The sequence below is a fragment of the Lycium barbarum genome, chromosome 11 (genome assembly GCF_019175385.1).
Source record: "Lycium barbarum isolate Lr01 chromosome 11, ASM1917538v2, whole genome shotgun sequence".
NCBI lineage: Eukaryota > Viridiplantae > Streptophyta > Magnoliopsida > Solanales > Solanaceae > Lycium > Lycium barbarum.
In genome coordinates, this window is record NC_083347.1 from 18,057,462 (window position 1) to 18,081,298 (window position 23,837).

Sequence of the window (23,837 nt, forward strand, 5' to 3'; positions counted from 1 at the left end):
GTCAAATCAAATAACGTTCTATAAAATGGGATGGAGGAGTACTATTTTGAATCTAAATTTGACAACATATCATTTGATTAGTTATAATATACTGCTATGTGATATGCATGAATGAAGTAAAGAAGGAAATTATTTTAGGTAAGTTTGGCAGAGCTTTCCTAGAGATCCTTTTCCAGCTTCCAAGTTTCCACCACAATTTACAAGTCCCCTCACAACCCAACAATAATCATCCCAATCATGTGACTCCACGTAGCAATTTAAACAATTCCCTGCCTACCAAGACAACAATATCAAAAGCAAACCAATTGGCTTCTCAATTTTGAACACCCAAAAAAAAAAAAAAATCTCCTCCCTCAATTTATGCGATACATTTTTTTTTAAAATCTGTCAAAAAAATAATAATATATTCCTATATTTAGAAGTAATTTAACTTAAAACTTCCCCTTTTACCCTTAATGAAATAATTTACAGGCACATAAATATTTATGACTTGTTTTTAGACCACAAATTTTAAAAGTTTTTTTCTTTTTAAACTTTATGCCTAATCAAACTATATCACACAAATAGGACGGAAACAGTAACATTAAAAAAAAAAAAAATAAATAAATTCTCCTAGCAGTATGGAGAAGGTCAAAGGGGACAATGTACTAATAATAAAATAATTAAAATAATCCATGTGTAAAATGACTGTAATTGCCCTTTAGAAAGTGACAGGCTGACAGGCTTCTTCTGAGAAATAGATAGGCAATTGCATTCTGCAAGAACCTAAGCCGACCAGCTATTAAAATCTCTGTGATTTGGTTGTCATCCATAAATAAAAAATAAAACAAAACATAAAATAAAAAAAAATCCTCTTTCCTAGAATTAACCCCTTTATCTCCCCCTCCCCCTTTATATATATTAAAGAAGATCAACATATTGTTCCCCACTTCAAGAATCATCAATCAAACAAAAAGAGCAAAAGAAAAAAGAGGTTCTTTTATTTTTCAAGAACATAATGGCAGGTACAAAAACCAATGATTTTCAAGATATGTTACCCATGATGGCAAATAAGCTAGGTGGGGATGGTTTAATAAGGGAGTTGTGTAATGGTTTTAAGCTATTGATGGATAAGGAAAGAGGGGTTATTACTTTTGAGAGTTTGAAGAAAAATTCAGCACTTCTTGGTTTACAAAATTTGAGAGATGATGAGTTGATGAGTATGTTAAAAGAAGGTGATTTGAATGGTGATGGTGCACTTGATCAAATGGAATTTTGTGTACTTATGTTTAGATTGAGTCCTGAATTGATGGAAGAATCTGAAGATTTGCTTGAAATTGCTCTTGAACAAGAATTCAAGACTAATTCAGCTAGGTGATTTGTGTCCAATTATTAGGGAAATCAATTGCTGTCTCATTCTGTACTTTGATTTTTCTTTCTTGGGGATCTTGAATTTGTCTTGTTTCATGTTCAAATTTGGAAGGAGAAATGTAATAGCAAAGCTAGAAACAAGAATTGGGAATTTGATTTCTTGCCCCAAATATACAAATACTTTTTTGTAATTTCTGTTTCTTTTTTTCTTTCAGGATTCATTTCATTCTTCTAGTTTTTGCTTATTTTTACATCTGTGTTTAGAGAAGTGGGCAATTTGTACAGTGTGCGTCTAATGTTAATAGGGTTCAAAGCTGTGAAAATTCGGTTAATGGCTGATCAAAATATGAGCCGGTTCATAATCAATAATCATATCTGCGTATGATGCGTTGAATCATGGGCGAAGTGAAGTGGTTGGAAGGGGTCCTTTCACGAAAAATTTAATATTGTATATATAAGATTAAAATTATTTATATTTTAAGAAATGAAGAAATTTTTTTGAAATATATGTTTCAAAATAAGTTTTGGATATTTATGTAGCTGTAAATTATTTTATAAAGATAAATTATTTTTAAATATAGAAATGTATTAATTTTTTTTAAATAAATTAATAACGAAAGTAAGATAATTTTTTTGAAACGGAAGAAGTAGTAGATGTTGAATTTTATTAGCTTATTGTGTGTTTATATCTTGACCTCCTCAATAAAAATTCTTGCTCCACTGCGTTGAATGTGGTAGAGTTATTGTAATTGTAAGAGAGTCAACCTGGTGGGGCCGAGAAGGGTTCGCCATGACCATTAAGGGTGAGGCCTATTGGCTCCTTATGAGCCGGGGTCGGCAACCTTGTAAACTTTTTTTGTTGTTTTGCTTCATTTTTTAAATTGAGTTTTATATGTACTGAAATTGACATTCATATCAGACACTCTATATGACAGACATTTCGATCTTGAACTATATTATTTTGCCTATAGATTTATACAACTCAGCAAAAATGTAAATTAAATGGGAAAAGTGATCCCTTTCCATTTTTTTGCTCGGATTGTCCTTCAAAGGCATTGGTCTTTAATTTTTGTCCCTCAAATTGTTAGTCTTTAATTTTTACTTTTCGTCTAAGATCTTGAGGCTTGAATTTCAAACCCCGTCTCAATGCAGAGTTTTATAGCAAAATTAAGTCTATTCGGGCAAAAGTTAAGCCTTAAGGTAGAGTTTTGTAAAATTTCACCTGAGTAAAAAAAAAAATTGTCTTAATACAAACTTCTACCTTAAGGTAGAGTTTGCCTTATGCCTGAAGGCAAAACTCAGCATGATAAAGGAGAGTTTGCAGTCAAACTCTGCCTTATAAAATTTTTCACTAAATAAGGGTTCAAACTCAAAATTCAAGAGTTTTATCCGAAGGAAAAAAATGAAAGACCATCTTGAATAAGGTCAATCGTGCAAATTGTTCATTCTTTTCTTGAAATGGGTTGGGCCAAGTCCACCTATGGGAAAATATACAAAATAAAAAATATCGCTTAAATTGAACACACAAGTACAAAGTTATGCCTTCTTAAAGTTTTAACAATTTAGAACTTATTCTTTTCCTGTTGCTAGCTTACTTTTTTTTTTTTTTTGTCTTATTGACTTAATAGTATATGTTTTGGATGGAGACAACTAGAAATAAGCTTCCTGGCAGCTGATAACTAATTTTTGTGAGAATTTTTTTGGCTACAATTGGATAGTGGGCCGCCAAAAAGTCAGAGTCACAAACCAAAAAAATGGCGCCGACCTAGCCTCCTTCCTACCCCTAGCCAAGAATTGTCCCTTTGTGTATGAATATTGACTCTTTGCACACTTGTAAATATGAATTTATAAAAATCGAACTTCAAACGAAATATTTAAATACTAAATTAATGTGTATTTCAAATATAATACTATTAATTTCACTTAAAAATTCTCAAATTTCACACTTTTTTCCTAGTAGACAGATTATGTTTAAACACAACTGGGCAGCTAGGGCAGTGAGCTTTCACAACTTTTTTCTACTTCAACTAAAACAATATAATTAACCATGTTTTCAATTGGATTAGTATTTGTCCCAAAAGATTCTTATTAGTAGGATTCAAGTTAATTATTTTTATCCCCAGTTCGGACTTTTGAGATATGTGGATATATCTTCTTTTTCAAGTTTTCGATTTATTTAACTCAAATTTATTATCCTTAATATACTATGAAATGGTTGACTTAGAAAATGCATTTGGCTTCAAATATTAAAAATTTACAAGATTGGAAATCCTATTTTATAAGAACATAGACAATTACCCGCAAGGGTCGGCTGAGTGGTTTCTTACCTGGGATTGATTCCCCTCACCACCAGCCTTCTCAGGCAGAGCTCATCGCACGAGGCTTGCCTAGTTAGGCTTACATTTCCTATGTGGTTTGCAAGCTATTGGGCAATTAGCAGGTTACCCAGTATGCACCTGAAAGGGCGGGTGCGGGTTTCCCTGAATTTCCAAAAAAAGAAAGAAAAGAATATAGACAAAGAGAAGGTTAATGATAATTTATGTGATCATAAATAGAAACTTAATAGAAAAAAGAAAGATAAAGAGTCCCGGAGCTTATATGACCCAAAACCTAAGCAAGTGAACCAAAATACCTACTAAAAAAAAGTTGCATTACTACTTTTTGCACAGGAAATTCATGCGCAATAGGGGTTAATATAAACCCTAACACTTCACCATTTTCAAGTCACTCTTCACCTCCTCCATTATCACTCTTTCAACATACTTTAGCCCCCTAAAAATCATGTCTCAAAGCTCTGAAACATCAAACTTTGCTATAAAATCCGATGTTTGTGAATGCAATTATTATTGTAAGCTAAGAACATCAAGGACCCAAGATAATCAGAGTCATCTTTTTTGGCATTGTAAAGTGCCTGAAGTAAGTGTTTTTACAAATTTTTAAGGTTTAGATTTTTTTTCACATTATCTACATATTTTACTTTCAAAAACTGATTTTCTTGTAATGTTTATAGGACATGAATGGTTGCAAACATTTTCGATGGGAAGATAGCATTCTCGTGGATAAAACGGTGGCGGCGAAGTTTTAAAAGCCTCTTGTTGATAGAGATATCGTGATCTCACGTATCACTAGAGATACCGTGAAGTTTGACTTGCAGTTTAAGCTTATGGAAGCTCAAGAAAAAATTGACCTTTTGGAGGTCTTGCTAAAAGACTCCAAAGAAAAACAAATTTTTTTCAAGGCTAACCTTAGAGACACTCAACACGAGAAAAATGCTTCGAAAGAAAAACTGAAATTTTGGAAGATTATTTGTGCTATCTTGTTGTTGTATATTATTTCTATGTCTTTTGTTTATTAAGTTTATTATTTCTATGTATTTTTTGTTATTTTTACGTATTTTATTTTTGCTAGTTGTACGTTTTCATGTATTATGTAATCGGCACCTTTTATGCATTAATTTATTTGTGTTTTCTTTAAAATTATGAATTGTCGAACTTTTATGTATTATAAACTCTAAGAAACTTATATAAATTAATAGCAGACTATAACAATCAAAGCAAATTAAATAGATACTAATTTTCTTCAAATTGATGACTTCATCGTAAATTAAAATTACAAACTAAATCATGAGTTCAGAACTTAAATGACCCAAAAAAACTAAGCAAGTGAACCAAAATAACCCATAATCATTATAAGAATAGAAGTCCTTAATATCGTCCTCAGAACAATATTTTGAGTTTCTTAAGACATATCTTCTTTCTGTAGATGTTAGGTCTCTACCCGTTGATGATGCTTGTTCTTTGGCCAACTTTAGCATGTAAAATCTAAAACGTCTTGCTAGCATTTTGTTGTTTTCTTTTCTAATCCTTTGTACGACAATCTCGCAAGAATGTGGATCAGTTCGAGGCATGGTCATTGAGAACCTTGATGGGGTTTGAGCGTTGAGATTTTTCAAGTCACGAACAAGACGTCCTAATTCGGCAAGCCGATATGCCCATTCTCGACGTAACCCACAATAATATTCTCGTGGATCTGAATATTTCACATTGCAAAAATAATCATTACACTCTATAAGAAGGTGGGTTTCAAATCGTCTATCTTGAATTCATTGTTATCAAGATAACTTGATTCACCGGATAGCTGCTATGATTTGAACTTTCATCACCACTGCTACTTGAATCATTTGAAAGGAATACCGACCAATCTACATTTCTACTACTCGACATTGAATATATCATAGCTTAATAACAAATGAAAGGCTACTTATATAGTTGCAATCCCCCAAGTACCCTTGGGGTCATCATTATGACCCTACCTAACTACTTTATTATAAAAAAATATTAATAGGATCAGGGGGAATTATCTTCATCGGACGTCTCATAGTCCGAATCCCACTTGGATTTGAATTTGGCATATAAATGTTGACCAAATTCTACCAAATTGAACTCTTGTGGTGTACCACGAGGCACTGACGTAGCACGACTTTTTGGACGTTTGAGTCTGAGTGCCCTCAAGTTTTGTTCTAGCATTTCAGCCTCCCTAACACGCCAATTCCACTCAGCTCTCATTGTATTATTGTATTCTTGATTGTATATGTGGTTCGGGTTATTTGAGTATTGTATATGTGGTTCGGGTTATTTGAGTATTTAAAATCATCCTCATTTAGTTCCCAAGTCCTACCCATTGCTTCGAATATGTTTGCTGGGGTAAAACATGTAATAGAACCAATATCATAAAATTGGTTCCAAATTGACATAATAGCTCATTTTAATGTGAATGCTAGTTGTTCGTCATTCATGTTATATACTAATCATTGATTTGACAACACTATGCTTGCTTTTTACCACTTTATATGACATACTTATATTGCGCAACATTTTGATGTGCAAAATATGAGTTTTCAGAATGACATCCTTGATTTGACAACTACCTTAAATTACAAAACGTTACTCAACGCCATATACAAAAGAATGAAAAGTAATCGTAAGTATGCATTATCTATAATAGGCAGATATCCAATATTCATTGCACCGTAAGGTTTAGTGCTTTATGAAGAGTGGACTATCAATGATGATAAGTCTTTGAGGGGATATTTGAGTGCGCCGGAAGAATATAGGGGGTTAATCACCCTCAATGTTCTTAAAATGTATGTTGAAAAGATACCTCACAGTCGTAGTGAAGTCTTGGCCAGGACTCGTGAGGAAGTCCCTCAAGTCCAGCCTACTCATGGTAACACTTATACTGACTTGAGTTCTTATGGAGACATTTTGAGTGGTCAAGTGCCGCTGGAAACTCCAAGTCAGCAATTTAATCAAAAAATACGGTGAAAATTGGTAAATATTCATTTTTAAATTATTATTTTATGCAGTAGCACGTGTTTATTTTATTATACATATGGTAATAGTAATGTTTTTTTGGTAATTTTTTAGGGGTTTTACACTTGATTTGAGTAATATTGGGCAATCCTCCCAGTTCGATGCAGCTGATTATTATCGGTAGGTATACTTTTTATTAATTAAATAATATAAGTGTTTTGATGTTTAATATTTAGAATACTTGAACTGTCTCTGTAGTGAAAATTATTCACAAAACTCGCCAGCGGTACCAAATGTTGATTTCGGTGCAATCGATCTTTCTTCAAACCCTGACAGTATTGATCATTATCGGTAGGTTCATCACCTTGATATTAAATAATCCATATATATTTTGATGTTCGTATTTAAAATATGCTACCTATTTTTCGTGTAGGAAGAGGTCTTTACTAGATGGTGATGATTATCCAAATCATATAGAAATATCATCGAGTGATAGCGATGATATATCGAATGCAGAGGTATCCGATGATGACGACGACGATGAGATTAATGTTCATCCTCATATGCGGGAACAACATTTAGTAGAAATGATGCAAAGTCGGCCAAACCAGCAAGAACCGTTGCTAGAAAGCCCAATTCACCAACAAGTATCGATGACCGAAAGCCCAATTCAGTGGTATTCTGACATGATTCCATATCTTGAAAATCTTCAAGGTCGTGTTGATGCCTTTATCTTCACCAGAGAAGATCCAATTCGCCAAAAATTGTGGAAAGAACTTGTCAATCTTGTAAGGGATCAAGTTCACCTTGCAAAAGACATGATTTCGAATCCAAAAAGGCATTGCAAAGGGCCGTCAACATTTATAGCTACAAGGAAATGAGGGAGTTTTGAGTTGATGATTTAACCCGAAAGATATGGAGACTGGTTTGCAGACGACAATATTAAGGTTGTCAATGGATGCTTCGGGGTATTGTTAGGCATGATAGTATGTGGATTATCACAAAATTCCACCTATATCACACTTGTAATATGGAAGAGAATCGAGTAGATCATTTTAATTTAGATACAAATATAATTGCTCAAGTGTTACTTGTTTGACGTTGCCGAAACCCTAAGGTAACCTATTCGACCAAGTTCAGTGTAATTTTGACATCAATTAAATTATCATTGCTAAATGTTATTTTTTAAAACTCGTCCAGGATCCCCATCAAAGGTTGCACAAGAAACGTTGAGGGAGTATATCGTAAAACGATAAGCAAGAAAAAGGAATATCTCGGGCGTAGGCGCGCTTTTGAGATGATTTATGGTACATGAGAGGGCTCTTTCAAGCAATTGCCGAGGTATATGACAGCTCTACAAAAATTCAATCTTGGTACTATTGTAGAGTGAGGCTCGACACCCAACTTTGTGTGGTCGGTAATATTTTCAATTTTGTGTTTTTGACATTCAAACCATGTATTGCAATAGGAATGACTGCCAATGGGTCGATATTCCCTCTTGCTTTCGCCATTGCCACTAACGAGAGCAACGAGACACGGGGGATGTTTTTGACACATTTGAGGCGATATGTTATTAAGGATCGTATGGGCATATGCGTACTATCTGATTGACATGACGGTATATTGAACAATATGTTTCATTTGGCGGGGTGGCAGCCTTCCTTTGCTTACCATTGTTTTTGTTTAAGGCACATATAGGAAATTTTTCAAACGAAATTTGGAAACAACACACTAAACAAATTGATGTGGGCGGCTGCAATAAAGCATTAAGAAAAAAAGTTTCTTGTGCAGACGGAGATGATCAAGGCAGTGAAGCCGGAAGAATATGATTAGTTAAAGAAATCGACGTTGACAAATGGACATTACATGCGGATGAAGGCAGGAGATAGGGGATGCTAACAATAAATATCTCGGAGTCATTCAATGATTTGCTAAAATCTGCTTCGGGGACTGCCCGTTACTGCAATGGTGAGAATGACTTACAAGAAAGTTGTGGAGCGGGTTGTGACTAGAACAAGACATGCCAAAGCCATATTAGCAGATGGTGGGAAATGGATGCCAAATCCTGCAAAAATGTTCGAGCATCATAGGAAAAAATGTGTGCTACACAACATGGTAGATTATAACCATACTGAACGTGTGTATGAAGTAAGGATGGGTTATTACCAAGGTCGGAGAGGAAACATTCATACCGTTTATGAGAGCACAAGAACGTGTAGTTGTGGTAAGTGGCAATCATACTACATGCCGTGTTCTCAAGCCATCAAGTGTTTCGAGGCAATGAGAAAAACAGTATCAAATTATGTGGCATCAGAATACAACATCAAAAGTTATCTTAAAGCATATGCCGATAGTTTCTACCCACTTGGTGATCAGTCTTATTGGCCAAACGAGCCATTTTTAATGATTGCTAACAAGGAGTATATCCGTAAAATGAGTGTTAACACACGAACTCGGATTCCCAATCAAATGGATGTTCCGGATATGACATACTCTCGAATGTGCTCGACGTGTAATGAGTTTGGCCATGATAAGCGTTTGTGTGACCTACGGAGCCATGATGGTACAAGTACCTCTCATAGTGGAAGAACCTCTCGTGGTTGAAGAACCTCATGATTTTATGAATGTATTTTAATTCTTTTTGATGTATTCGAATTGTCGTGAATTATGAATCTTAAGTATTTTGTGATTGTAAAGAATGATGTATTTTTTTTTAATGAAGCATCTTGAATTAGGCATTTTTAAAAATGTGAGTTTTTTTAACCAAATGAGTTATATAAAAGCGAGCTTAATGTTGTCAGATGTGGGTTGCTAAATAATTAACCCCCATCCTGCAGGAATATCTTGCGCAAAAGGATTTTTACCTATTGCGCAGGAATTTCCTGCGCCAAAGGACTTAACAGCGTTGTTAACTGTTAAGTCATTTTGCGCAGGAAATTTCTGCGCAAAAGGTAGTATTGTAACTTTTTTTTTTAGTGGGTATTTTGGATCAAACACCCACTTTGTGGGTCAATTAAGTTGGAACCCAAAAGATAAAATACATTGTCCAAGCAAAAAGTGTTGGTTCTAACAATCAAAAGACAGAAGTATACGATGGGCTTTGAGCGATGAACCTTGGACTCAATGGGAGCACAGATCCGTTTACGTTGGGTCCTGCTTCATAGTTTATAAACTTTGTATGTATCCTAATTGAAACTCCAAATATGAAATCCTTCACTTGCAAACTCTGTAAATATGACATCTCTTAGCCACAATCGTCTAATATTTAAGACAATATTTATGAAAGAGATAATGGTTAAAAACAAAAACACCTGAAATAGCACAATTTTTGCTAATTTTCTATCTGACCTATCAAGTGTTTGTATTTTCTACTTGAATTATCACCACCTATTTAGCAAAACACACTTGAACTATCAGGTGTGTTTTGGACTATTATCTCTTTATGAAATAACCCATCACAAATACTGTCATCGGAAACATCTTTAAAGAAAAGGGAAAAGGACACAAATGGCCATCCGGGTGAAAGTATTGACACCCGCTGGCCCAAGAATTTTAAAGGTCATTTTTTAGCCTTTTCAAAATAATTTCATTTTCTCGCTATTTTCTAACTAATTCCAGCATATATATATATATAAATTGTATCATTCTTGTATAGAAGTGTATCATACGTATAGAAAATGTATTATACATATACATTAGTGATACATATTCGATACAACAATGATTATATTGTATATGTATAGCATGTCGCATAGAAATGTATCACTACTAGATATGTATAGAAAAAATGTATAATATGTGTATAATTAGTAAGTATACACTAATTATATATTTATTAAACAAGAATTATAAGTTGATTATACATTTTTTTATACACAAATTATACAACAATGATATATTTTCTATACATATACTTTAGGGATACATGTTCTATATGATAATGATACAGTTTCTATATGTGTGATACATTGTTTCTATACATATACAGCAGTGATACACATTCTATACAATAATGGTTATACTATATATGTATAGAATATGTATCACTATTGTATATGTATTTTTACAAGGATCAGAATTTTTTTCGTTGATCTTTAGTGGCGACTTTACAAATAGTCCTGTTCTTTTTGCAGCGAACTTTTAGTGACTACTAAAGTCGCCACAAAGGTCAATTTTTTTTTCTTTTTTAGTGAAGGGCTGGGTGTCTAGCGCCTGGTATTAATTTGGGCCGAAAGGCCACCTTGCGGTATTAGGCCCAAAATGGGGCCTTTTTCAGCCTTTGTTTTGTTGGGGGCCTCTCAATGTCCTTTTCCCTAAAGAAAAAAGGGGTAATTTGCACGATTTCCCTTCAAAGAGGCAGGTCTTTAATTTTTCCCTTCGCTTAAAAGGTAGCCAAAAATATCCTGAGGTTCTGGGTTTGAACCCCTGCTCAGTAAAAAAAAATAAAAAATTGACAAGGCATAATAAGTTCTTATGAAACTATGCCTATTCGCTATATAGCTATATAGAAACTATGTCGGACACGACAAAGATTTCTATGGAACTACATAGAACCTACGCCTATAGACATAGTTGCGAAATTAAGGCAGAACTTCATTTCCACAAACCTTTTCCGGACAAGGCATAGGTTCTATGTAACTTCACCCTTTCGAGTCTGCTGGGGATCGAGCCCAGAATTTATGGTGCGAAAAGGGTACTTAGCCCACACATTTTCATTAAATAAGAAGTAGGGGAAAAAAATTAAAGACCAGTGAATTGAGGGACAAAAATTAAAGACCTATTCGTATGAAGGACAATCCACGCAATATTTTGAAGAAAAAAAGATGTACAGGAGACGTGCTCTTGGGTCGCCAGCCCAATCACGAACCTCTACTTGTAGGCCCAATTAGGTAGTGGGCTTAAATGTAATTTTAGAAAGTCGGGTATGTACATTTATCCAATATCTGCAACATCTTGAGTTCTTGACTAGGCACATAGTTTTACATATTCATTTGGCTTCCGAATTATATTAGTGGTACATGAAGAAAACAGTTATTTAATAAAAAAAATGCATCATACCAAGTTAGTAATTTGAAAAATTTAATGATTTTTTTTTTTTTGATGCATAACCTCTCCAATTCTTCACACTGATGATTTGATGGATTCAATTTTACATCTTAGTCAAGTTGCAATCAGATTTATGCGAGCATCGTGATGCTATTCATATTTCATCACAAGAAGCACCAACAAAAGCATGAGCACATGAAACAAAGATCTAAGAAACCACTATCCTTCCCCTTTTTCTGTACAAAAAATGACAAATATACGTTAGAAAATAATACGCGCGACAGTCAAAAGGTTCATATTCCCTAAGAATTTGGTGTGAAGGTCATAAATTTTGAAATTTTATTCATTATTAATGTTGTAAAGGTTGAGATATGACGTGCCGGAATCTAATTATATTAGAGTTTACTCTTTGTAAACTTTTTTACATCATCAGGTTAAGTTGACTTACAATAGAAGGTCAAATTTCATTGCTAGCTGGTTTGATTTCAACTTGAAAACTAGAGTAATAAATAGTTATTGCAGGTTAAATTGAACTAATGATAGAAAATATCTTTATAATTTCAGTATATATAACATAAATTCATCTTAAAAATAGGAGATGAAATTAAATTCGTTACGGTGCCTAAGGGTGTCAAGTGGGCCGGGCCGGGTTTTAGTTAGTGGGCCTTTTTTTTTTTTAAAGTTCTAATACAAAAATAGACATTTACATTTACTACTAATAATAAAATTAACATTTACAACTAATGATAAAATTGCTAAATTAAAAAAAAGTTTAGTCGTCATCAAATTAAAAAAGCTAGCCATTGTAAATTTAAAAAACTAGTCGTGGCTAATTTTATTTGAACCCCTAAATTTATGAATAACTGCACTTTGGTCATATTTTCAAACTATAAATACCCCTCCATTCTTCTTCATTTCCACACAATTCTCGCTTTATCTAAATTTGCTATTCAACTAGTGTACATTACTTCACCTCCATCTTCTCCTCGAGTTCGAAGATCAACTTCAAGTGGGTGTGGATGCATTTTGAGTGAGTAAATGAGGAGCATGTTACATGTCAACATTGTGGTGACATATATCTCCACAAGTTCGGAGCGACGGGTATTAGCCTATTAGGGGGGTGGGGGGTGGAGGGGGTACCGGTGTGTTGCGTAGACACTTGTGAAAAGCATGAAATTGAACTAAATGATTTATCAAAGGTATATTTTTTGAGATAAGTACTATCACAATATAATAGATACTATATACTGAAAATGTATCAAAGGTATATTTGTTGAGAAAATAAGATTGTCTAGCTTTAAAATACAATTTTAAAGAAAACTAAAGTGCTCCGTAAAAAGAGACTCCTAATTTATTGGGATACAATGTTTTTAAAATACTTATTATTAGTAATAAATGTAGTACATATCTTGTTTTATTTTTATTTTTATTTGAAGTGGGCCGGGCCTGTGCCCCGGTAGGCCATCAACCGAGCTACTGGTGGGCCGGGCTGGTGGGCTGTCCACCTTGTCCGACCCAGCCCCCTAATAAATCCCACCTAGCCCAGCCCCTTACACCTCTTAGTGGGTCTTGGTCGGGCCGGTGGTGGGCCGGGTTTACCGGGCCGGGTTCGAGCTGGCCCGACCCACTTGACAGGCGCCCATGGGGGAGATGAGACGTAAATGCGTGATCCGAGATCTTTGAAAGTTTAATGAAATGATCATAACGGTATTTTATATACAGAGTCATGCTATTTTCTTGATATTCTTCTTATACAAAATAGGAACATGCATAAGCTGTCCATTGTAAATGCCTAGGGAAGCTTTTTCATTAAAATTTATTACTATTGCAGTGTTCCAATTAATCAATTCGTGCCTGACTTATGTACGTATCATTTTTTTCTTTTACGTACATTAAAAGTCCTACTTAAAATAGACTAAGACGATAAGAGATTAAAGAAAAATGTCCAATTTGAATCGAAACAAACTCAAGCGTTCTTCCCGCACGAATTCTAGTAGTATTTCACTCTTTTGAAAGTCTTTTTTTCTCTCTTTTGTTACTCTTTTTGAAAGTTTCAAACCCTAAACTTAACTAACCCCAATGACACTGTTACATCTCATCTAAATTGTAGAAGAAAAAGGTGATCAGATATGTGACATTAGATGAAGAACACAAAAAACATTTTAATGGAAACAAGATCCGTTAAGAAAAAAAGGCTTCTCGATGAAATTTACGCGAGCTTTTCATGTGGTGAAGACCGGATCAGTGATCTACCTGATGCAGTTCTTCACCACATTCTTTTCTTTCTTCCCATTAAATCCATCGCCAAACTTAGCGTACTCTCTAAGCGATGGAGGCAAATATGGCACGCATTCCCAGATCTCGATTTCACCACGATCAACGTCTCATCATCAGCTAACTCAACCCCAAAAGTCGGCCCAAACCGTCGTAACAAAAAATTGCAAAACACAAATTGGACTAGTATTGGAGGAGCTGATTTCATCGATCAAGTGTTGTCCCTTCACGATAAAAATTCAGGAATTAGGGTCCTTCGTTTTCGTGCAAATTTGAGTTTCTCACGATTAAATGCCTTGATTCGTGGCGCTGTCAAGCACAATGTCCAAGAACTCGACGTCGAAGTTGCGACCAATGACTATTTTAATTTCCCTCGAAGTGCTATTAACAGTGACTCTTTAAGGGTTTTTAAATTAAAGTCTAAATATCCAGGGTTCAGGTTACCACCTTCGTCAATAATGAAAAATGGTTTCAAAAATTTGTTCTCATTGTCACTTTCGTGCATCATTATGTACGAGCAACCTTCGCTACACGATTTATTCACGGATACATCTTTCCCGTTGCTTCAGAAATTGAATCTTGATGGTTGCAGTGGGTTAATGTACTTACACGTAAGTTGTCGTGTACTCGAAGAATTAATTCTCGAGAATTGTTTTCAATTGGAGCATTTAGACATCACGGGTCCGAAATTGGAGAAATTGAGAGTCAAGAGTTGTTTCGATTCGTACACCAGTGGTACTGAGGTTAAGATTGTTTGTCCGAGACTTAAAAGGATAATATGGTTGAATAATACTATTACGGATCAAAGTTGTTTGGAGAATTTAACTTCGTTAATTGAGGCATTGGTTGGTTTTTTTGTTCTTTTGGAGGATCTTGGTGCAATGAAGCTTCGGAGCATGAGTGATTTCTTGTCGGGGCTCTCACATTCACATTCTTTAGTTCTTGAAAACCAAAGTGTTGAGGTACTATTTACTTGATTTACCAACTTTCATGTTTTTATTTAGTGAGAAATCGATCTCTTCTAAGTTTTATGGATCGATGTGTGGCAGTTTTTTGTTTACATGATGTTTGTCAATTTTCGACTAGCATAGTACTTGAATAACTCACTCCATCAAGATTTAGGCAAATGCAATCACCTAATTTGTGTTATCCTTAGTGAGATTTGAGCCCTGATTTTGTCCCTATCAAGATATGAGCTCTAATCTCCCATGATCTAATATATATATATATATATATATATATATATATATATATATATATATATATATATATATATATATATATATATATATGTATGTATGTACTTTTATAACCGTGGTGTCGGGATGAGCTTGCGCGCAATTCGACTAATTTCACATCTACTTGATATCTTCCAACAACTTTGTCCACCAAGACTTGACAGATGTGAAGAAATTGTAGGAAATCAATCCGTGATTTGTATTGATGTATGAAAGTCATTATATACAAAGTAGGTATCTCCTATCAGAATGATACTAGGCTAAATTATAGGACATAATTACTATACATAAGGAAGAAAATATTTACAATATTTACATAGACTATTACATAGTCTATCACACCCCCGCAGTCGAAGCGGGAGGTTGTCGTACGCTTAGACTGTCCCTGAAATCATCAAAGAGCACGCGCGGAAGACCTTTAGTGAAGATATCTGCGATCTGGTAACGGGACGGGACGTGAAGAACACGAACTTCTCCACGGGCAACTTTCTCACGTACGAAATATATGTCCATCTCAATATGTTTAGTGCGTTGGTGCTGAACTGGATTACCTGATAGGTATATGGCACTAACATTATCACAATAAACCAATGTAGCCGTCTAGATGGGACAACGGAGCTCCAAAAGAAGGTTGCGAAGCCAACAGGACTCAGAGACGACATTAGCGACACCACGGTATTCGGCCTCGGCACTCGACTTAGACATAGTAGGTTGCCGTTTGGATGACCATGAGAGGAGATTATCGCCAAGGAAGACACAGTAACCTGATGTGGATCAGCGAGTATCTGGAAAACCACCCCAATCTGCATCTGTATAAGAGACAAGAGAGGCAATGGAGGATTTGTACAGATAGAGGCCAAACTCAATAGTACCTTGAATGTATCGGACTATGCGTTTAAGAGCATGTATATGTGCAACCTTTGGATCATGCATGTGAAGGCATACTTGTTGAATCGCATATGAGATGTCTGGTCTTGTGAATGTAAGGTACTGCAACGCGCCGGCCAACTTACGATATTGGGTGGGATCATCGCAAGGAGGCCCGGCCGTGGCACCAAGTTTGGCTTTGGTGTCGACCGGTGTCTGACTTGGCTTACAGGCATTCATACCCGCACGCTCTATAATATCTACTGCATAATTTTTCTGAGAGAGAAACATGCCGTGTGAAGTCCGGGTAACAGCGATACCTAGAAAATAACTTAGAGGGCCCAAATCCTGCATAGCAAATTCGGCACTAAGCAGAGACATGATGGATTTTCTGAGAGCATCTGAGGAAGCTGTGAGAATAATATCATCAACATATAGCAGAATGTAAGCAATGTCAGAACCTCTACAATAAATAAAGAGAGAGTGATCAGATCGGCTATGTGAAAAACCAATAGTGGAGACATAGTCTGCAAAGCGTTGGAACCATGCACGGGGAGCTTGCTTAAGTCCGTACAACGATTTCTTCAAGAGACAGACATGATATGGATGCTTTGGATCCTTAAACCCAATAGGCTGATGCATATAAACAATCTCATTAAGATTACCGTGTAGGAAAACATTCTTGACGTCCAACTGATGAATGGGCCAAGAGTGTGCAAGTGCAATGCTCAAGACAACGCGAATAGTAGCCGGTTTGACAACCGGACTGAAAGTCTCATCGCAGTCAACTCCAACCTGTTGAGACCTGCCATCACAGACAAGACGGGCTTTGTGCCTCTCAAAAGAACCATCAGATTTCTTTTTATGACGAAAAATCCACATAGAACGAATAAGATTCACATCAGTGGGACGTGGAACCAACTCCCACGTCTTATTACTAATTAGAGCATTATATTCATCAACCATGGCAGCTTTCCAATTGTGGTCATTTAGAGCAATGACAGGATTTCGTGGGATAGGCGAGATGGAGGGAGTGCTAGAAGTATTTAAGTTGAACGGTTGTTTGGGCTTAAAAATCCCATGTTGGATTCTAGTGACCATGCGGGTGGGCTGCTAGGCAGTCACGGGTGGGGCAGTGGGGGGTAGGGGCTGTGGGGCAGTGACCGTAGGGTTGGACTGCTGGGCAGTGGGGGGGGAGGCTGTTGGGCAGTCACGGGTGGAGCAGCGGTGGGGAGGGGTTGCTCGGCAATAGGGGGAGGGGTTGGACCGAGGGAACGACGGGTGGAGGAGGTTGTGATAGAAAAAGCAGGGTATATGGAGAAATCCCATGGTCCAAAAAATCATAAGAAGTTGGGGTTGGTGAGTGTAATTTGGAGAAGGGAAATTGAGTTTCCTCAAAGATGACATGCCTTGAGATGATGATTTTGTTGGTGGATAAATCATAACATTTATATCTTCTATAATTCAACGGATAGCCCAAAAATACACACGGGGTGGATCTTGCTTGTAACTTATGAATAGTTGTAGATGGGAAAAATGGATAGCATAGACACCCAAAAATCCGGAGATGAGAATAGGAGGGGGTTCGTTGATAAAGAACTTGCGTTGGTGATTTATACCCAAGGACTTTGGTGGGAAGTACATTAAGGAGGTATGTGGCCATTTGGAGAGCATGATGCCAAAAAGAGGGGGGCATGGAAGAGTGGACAAGAAGAGTGCGCACTATGTTGTTAATGGATTTAATTTTTCTTTCCGCTTTGCTGTTTTGAGGAGAGGTATGGGGGCAAGAAAATCGGAAATTTAAACCATTTGAGGCGCAAAAATATTGAAAATGCCCATTGGAGAAATCCCACCCATTATCACATTGAATGTTTTTAATGTCTCTTTCGAATTGAGTCCGTATTAAATAGACTTGGGACTTGTTATAGATTGGAAAAGTCCAAAGAAAATTACTATAATCATTAAGAAAGAAAACATAATAGTGGTGCCCATTAGAACTTAAAACAGGAGATGTCCATAAATCACTATGAATGATATCAAACGGCATAGTAGTAAATGACAATGAATCATAAAATGGCAATTTAACATGTTTCCCCAAAGGACAAGAGGTACAAAAAGAAGTTCGGGCCCTATTACATTCAATTAAGGCATTACTACGAAGAGAACTAAGGATAGCATTTCCCGGATGGCCGAGTCGGGAATGCCACAAGCTAGGTGATGCGACAATGAAGGTGGATGGTGGAGTGGTCCATTTTGTGGCAATGATAGGATACAATTCCCCGGTGCTCTCACATCTCATTAGGCGGCTCCCCGTCGGTAAATCCTTCAAACCCAAGAGGATCAAACTCAACAGAAACATTATTGTCCTTAGTGAATTTATGTACGGAAATAAGGTTTTTGATGAGTTTTGGAGCATGCAAGACATTTCAGAGACGTAATTGAGGATTAGGTAGGGGTAGGGATGTATGACCATAGCCTCGAATTGGAATAGTGCTACCATTACCAACAATGATTCCAGAATTATTGCTGAAATTAAAATAAGACGTGAGAGTGCCTGAGTTGGCAGTCATGTGGGAAGTCGCTCCGGTGTCCATGTACCAATTATCATCCGGTTGATGCATGGACAGAGTGTGCATGGCTGCCTTCACGTCTGTCGGAGTGTACCCAGAATAGGTCGGACCATGCATGGAATAGGCCTGCTGAGGTCGTGGACCCGCACTGAGAATGCCGCTGCCGGGCCGCAGTGTGGTGGGACGCTGCTGTCGCTGTCTCGTCGGATACGGGCAGGGGGGCATTGGCCACTGCTGGGGCGGCCAGGAAGGCCAGTAGTAGCCCCCTGCCGGTGGCTGTCCCGTCGGCCACTGGCTGTTGCTGGTCTGTCCGCCGCCGCCACGGCCGGATTTCTCGCGGTTGTTATTGTTGTTGTTGTTCCCCTTTCCCTTGTTCCTGTTAGAATTCCTGCCACGATTATTATCACGACGGTTAGTTGAATTATTATTGCCGCCAGGTGGCGGGGAGGGAGTATCATTATCAACAAGTAGAGCCGCGGGACTGGAATCGCGGGCACGTTCCTTGGCTGCTGCGTCTTCGAGCTTGAGTCTGGAGCACACTTCAGAAAAAGAGGGCAGCACATCCTTCTGCTGGATGGTGGTGACAAAGTGTGCATATGTCTCCGGTAAGCCTGCAAGGAGGCGTAAGACCATACGTTGGTCGGACACCGGCGACCCCACGTTGGCAAGCTGATCCGCGAGAGACTTGAGCCTATTATAATAGGCCATAACCGAGCCGAAGTCGGCCATTTTTGTGGTGGTGAATTCAGTTTCAAGGTACGCTGCCCTTGAGTGCTTGTTATCTTGGAAAAGTTGAGCAACTCGATTCCAAGCCTTCTCTGCAACATCATCCGCCACGAGAATAGAGGTAAGAATATCATGGGATACGGTGGCGTATATCCATTGAAGGACCACCGCATCTAGCCGTTTCCAGAGCGGAAGGTTAGCCGCCTTTGTTGCGTTGTACGCGGTGATTTCAGTGGTGTCAGTTGGTGGTATGATGTGTTCAAGTACGGAGTGGACGCGGGCTAGAACTTTGAATAGTGTCGCCCATTCGTGATAATGACCGGTTTCTATGTCTAGAGTGATTGGGATTAAAGATTTCACATTCGTGACGGTTAAAGCAGAATGAAAATTTTTGTTGTCAGCCATTGAAGAGAGAAGAGGGAGGAGGAAGGGGTGGCGGCTACGGCTAGGGTTAGGAGAGAAGAGGGAGGTGGACGGCTAGGGTTTAGGAAGCTAGGGTTTTTAGGAGAAACCTAGTCTGATACTATGTAGGAAATCAATCTGTGATTTGTATTGATGTATGAAAGTCATTATATACAAAGTAGGTATCTCCTATCAGAATGATACTATGCTAAATTATAGGACCTAATTACTATACATAAGGAAGAGAATATTCACAATATTTACATAGACTATTACATAGTCTATCAGAAATCATCTTTGGGTGCAATTTTGTTGTTATATCATTATAGAATTAAAATTGATATTAGTGAAATAATCATATATGATATGCCTATTTGCAATTTACTGGGATTATGCGCATATCATGTTATTAGTGAAAAATTAAGATTTTTATTTTAACAGTCTAATTTTCTTGCAGATTCTATCGAAGAATAATCACTTGGCAGGCATATCTCTGCGTCCTTTTACTAAACTGAGATCGTTAGAGTTGCAAACAGGGTTCCACAAACACAACATTCCAGGATTAGCAAATCTGTTTAGGAGTTCTCCAGCAACTAACACACTCATTCTCAAGATTACCAATGAGCACAACATCCAAAGAAGGGTAAGCAATTTTTCATTCAGCAAACATTCCATCTTAGTTAAATCGATCTTCTATGGTCACTATTGAATATTGTTGGTGCAAAAGAGTATATAAGATATAAGTAACGAGGTACGTAGACCTTGAAATCAAACGACGAAAATAGTCTAAAAGAAACTATGATCTTAAGTAATTTGTAAACTACATTGTTAAGAATATAAAACAGTAGAAGCTAAAATTCCTTGTAAATGATACGGCTAAGCAGAGGCGGAATTAGGATTTGAAATCTATGAGTTCAAGATTTTAGCCCTTTCCAGTTACTAGTTTTAAATTAATAATTTATATATATTTAATGGATTACTTAAGTTAAATACATTTGGACCAAAATTGCTGGACTTGACCGAACCCGTACCTTGGTCTTTGGCTCCATCCCAGCGGCTATCTAGGTGAATTAAGCCTAATTGTTCTAGTTAAAGACATGTTTTTCGTTGAGATAAGTGTAGGATTTAAGGAAGCTTTTTCTCTAGGCAACCTTTAACTCGTCTTAAAAGACAAATTAGAGCCCGATTAGCTCGAAAAAGTGGCTTTTAAGTATAAGTGCTTAAAATACTTTTTAAGTGCTGAAAATTATTTTATAAATAAGCAGTTACGTGTTTAGATAAAAGTGCTTAAAGGGTTTTTAGAAGTAAGGTTAGTATTGGAATTAACAGAAAATATAAGAGATATAAGGGTAATGTTGTTGGTCAAGCCAAAATGGCTTTTAAGCCAAAAAAATAATAAGTTAGGGTTGAACAACTTCTTGATTTTGGCTTATTTAAGCACTTTTTAACTTAATTTAAATTGTTTTCTATTTTACCAAACACTCAAATAAGTTAAAAATGGCTTATAAGCTGGTTTGACCAACTTATAAGCCAATCCAAACCGGCTCATATGCCCGTTTGGCTTAGCTTATAAGTTGTTGAAAACAGCTCATAAGCTGTTTTCAGTTTTTTGGAGTGTTTGACTGACTAGCTTATAAGTCATTTTTCGCTTAAAATAAGCCAAAAAAATAAGTTGGCCCGTTTGACTTAGCTTAAAAAAAGCAGCTTATAAGCCAACTTATTTTTTTGGGAAAAGGACACTGTATGTCCACTCAGCTAAACTAATCCCACATTAATCACTGTTTGGGCTTAATCCCACTAGGTGTTCGGTCGACCCAAAATAATGCCAAGGCTGGCCGGCCTAACAGCCCAACGTTTTTTTTTTTTTTAAAAGACTTTTTGTGGCCACTTAAAAACGTCGCCACTAAAGGGCTGCTACAACATATATACATATGTTGGAATTACATATACACTTTATATACAAGAATTATACATTTTATATACATATATTGGAATTAATCTTACATTTATTATACATAAATTATACCTTAATTATACATTTATTATACACTTATTATGCAATAATGATATGATATTTATTTTTAACATATACAATAGTGATACATATTATATACCACAATGATACGGTTTCTATGATACATTTTTTATATGTATGATACACTTTCTATACAAGACTGATATAGTTTATATACACATGCTGGAATTATATATACACTTTCTATACAAAAATGAAACAATTTTCTATTCTATAATACACATAATATACACAAATGATATATATTATATACAAAAATGATACATACCTTAGTGATTCATATTTTATACAGTTTCTATACATTACAGATAGGTACTGATACATATTTTTATACACAAACGATACATATTATATACAAAAATCGCCTCAGAGTTTTTTGGGATATTTTTTACTAAATATACACATGTTATACATATTTTGGGATATTTACCCTTTAGTGGCGACTTTTTTAATTGCCACTAAAAAGCTTGATTTTTCTGTAGCAGCCCTTAAGTCTGACTATTTTTTTTTTCTTCAAAAAAAAAGCGACGGTGCTGTTGGACCGGCCAGCCTTTAGTGGCTACTTTTTAAATCTTTTGTGGCGACTAAAGGCTTGCTACAGATTTTGGCTATCGGATGGGAATAGTTTATGGGCTAATTTTTAGGTTTGAAAATAGATGGACCAGCGCATGGATTATTTATGGCCCAGTGGCCATTTGTGTCCTTTCCCTAATTTTTTTTAATTTATAAACTGCTTTTTTTAAGCCATCCAAACAGGCTCGTCACTTTTATGAGAAATGAAATCTGAAAAGGTAAAAATTTGGGGAAAGGACTGGTGAAAAGTCTGAAAAGAATCTTCCAAGAGAAAATGCTGATTTCCTAACTTTATAAAAATGAAAAGAAAATAAAATAAAATCATAAGTTGTGGGATACCGAGTACTTTGAACATGTCTTAGAGCCTGTTTGGATTGGCTTATAAGTTGCTTATAAGTTGTTTTCAGCTTTTTTGAGTGTTTGGCTGGCCAGCTTAAAGTCATTTTGTGCTTAAAATAAGTCTAAAAAATTAATTGGGCCCGTTTAGCTTAGTTTATTTAAAGCAGCTTATAAGCTGAAAACAGCTTATAAGCTGCTTTTTTTGAAGCCCATCCAAACAGGCCCTCAGTCTTACCATATTAACGATTGCCTGTATTGAATTTTATTACACTGACAACGTACATAAATTAAAGTTATACCCTAAGGCCTCATTTTACAGTGAATTTAAATTGTACGCACTGTACTGTAAAAATATATCTACATAATCAATCATTATTAAGTAATTACAGGTAAACCTCCTAATAATTTGATAAATATAGTAACTAATCCGCTTTCACAAGTTAAAATCACTATTGTCAGTGTATATAGCTTAAATCATTTTCTAGTTGATTTGGTTGTTTGGGTGAATGTGTGCAAAGTTCTAAGTTTGGAGACTAGCCCCTGCAACGATACAATAGGTTAAATTAAATTTCATTGATAGTACCATCGATATATATTTCTCATTACATTGATGTGTGGCCTCACACATTTTGCCTTGTCCAAGTTTCAGAAATGGAATAGGGACCTATGGCAATTGTCAAACTCAGGTGAAGAACGATTTTGGGAGTCACAAAGTAATGCCATGAATTCCTTCCTTCAACATCTTAAAGTAGTGAAAATTCACGGATTCTCAGAGTGTGAAAGTGATGTTAGTTTAGTCAAGTTCTTGTTGAAGCATGGAAAAGTATTGCAAGAAATGTTCTTGTGCGCAGAGCTTTCCAAATCAAGAGACTCTCTTCACAGAGAAAAAATCAAATCACAAATAATGGGGTTTTCCAAGGCATCTTGTAATGCTAAGATTGTGTTCAAGTAAACTTTGGTATGTAACTTCAAGATTAAAAGAAAGGGTAATTGTCCTTTTCTATATTATCTCCAAATTTATGGACTCATGGTTGGACATTTGGAACTGCATGGTCATGACTTATTTGTCTAAAATATGCTCCCAATATGTACCTTACCATTGGTA

General features: G+C 36.2%; 2 protein-coding genes across 2 annotated transcripts; both read left to right on the forward strand.

Moving 5' to 3' along the window:
* The first annotated feature begins 860 nt into the window (after positions 1 to 860).
* On the forward strand, positions 861 to 1,584 carry LOC132618689 (calcium-binding protein KRP1-like). Its single transcript, XM_060333703.1, has one exon. The coding sequence runs from the start codon at positions 998 to 1,000 to the stop codon at positions 1,355 to 1,357; it is 360 nt and encodes a 119-aa protein (XP_060189686.1). The 5' UTR covers positions 861 to 997; the 3' UTR covers positions 1,358 to 1,584.
* A 12,265-nt stretch (positions 1,585 to 13,849) lies between these two features.
* LOC132619043 (putative F-box/FBD/LRR-repeat protein At4g03220) lies at positions 13,850 to 23,837 on the forward strand. Its single transcript, XM_060334025.1, has 3 exons — positions 13,850 to 14,944; positions 20,243 to 20,428; positions 23,382 to 23,837. The coding sequence occupies exons 1-3, from the start codon at positions 13,850 to 13,852 to the stop codon at positions 23,682 to 23,684; spliced, it is 1,584 nt and encodes a 527-aa protein (XP_060190008.1). The 3' UTR covers positions 23,685 to 23,837.

Coding starts and splice junctions, on each gene's coding strand:
- LOC132619043 (XM_060334025.1), top strand. CDS start 13,850: ATGAAGAACACAAAAAACATTTTAATGGAAACAAGATCCGTTAAGAAA. Junction 14,945..20,242: donor TTGAAAACCAAAGTGTTGAG/GTACTATTTACT, acceptor ATTTTCTTGCAG/ATTCTATCGAAGAATAATCA. Junction 20,429..23,381: donor AGCACAACATCCAAAGAAGG/GTAAGCAATTTT, acceptor TCCAAGTTTCAG/AAATGGAATAGGGACCTATG.
- LOC132618689 (XM_060333703.1), top strand. CDS start 998: ATGGCAGGTACAAAAACCAATGATTTTCAAGATATGTTACCCATGATG.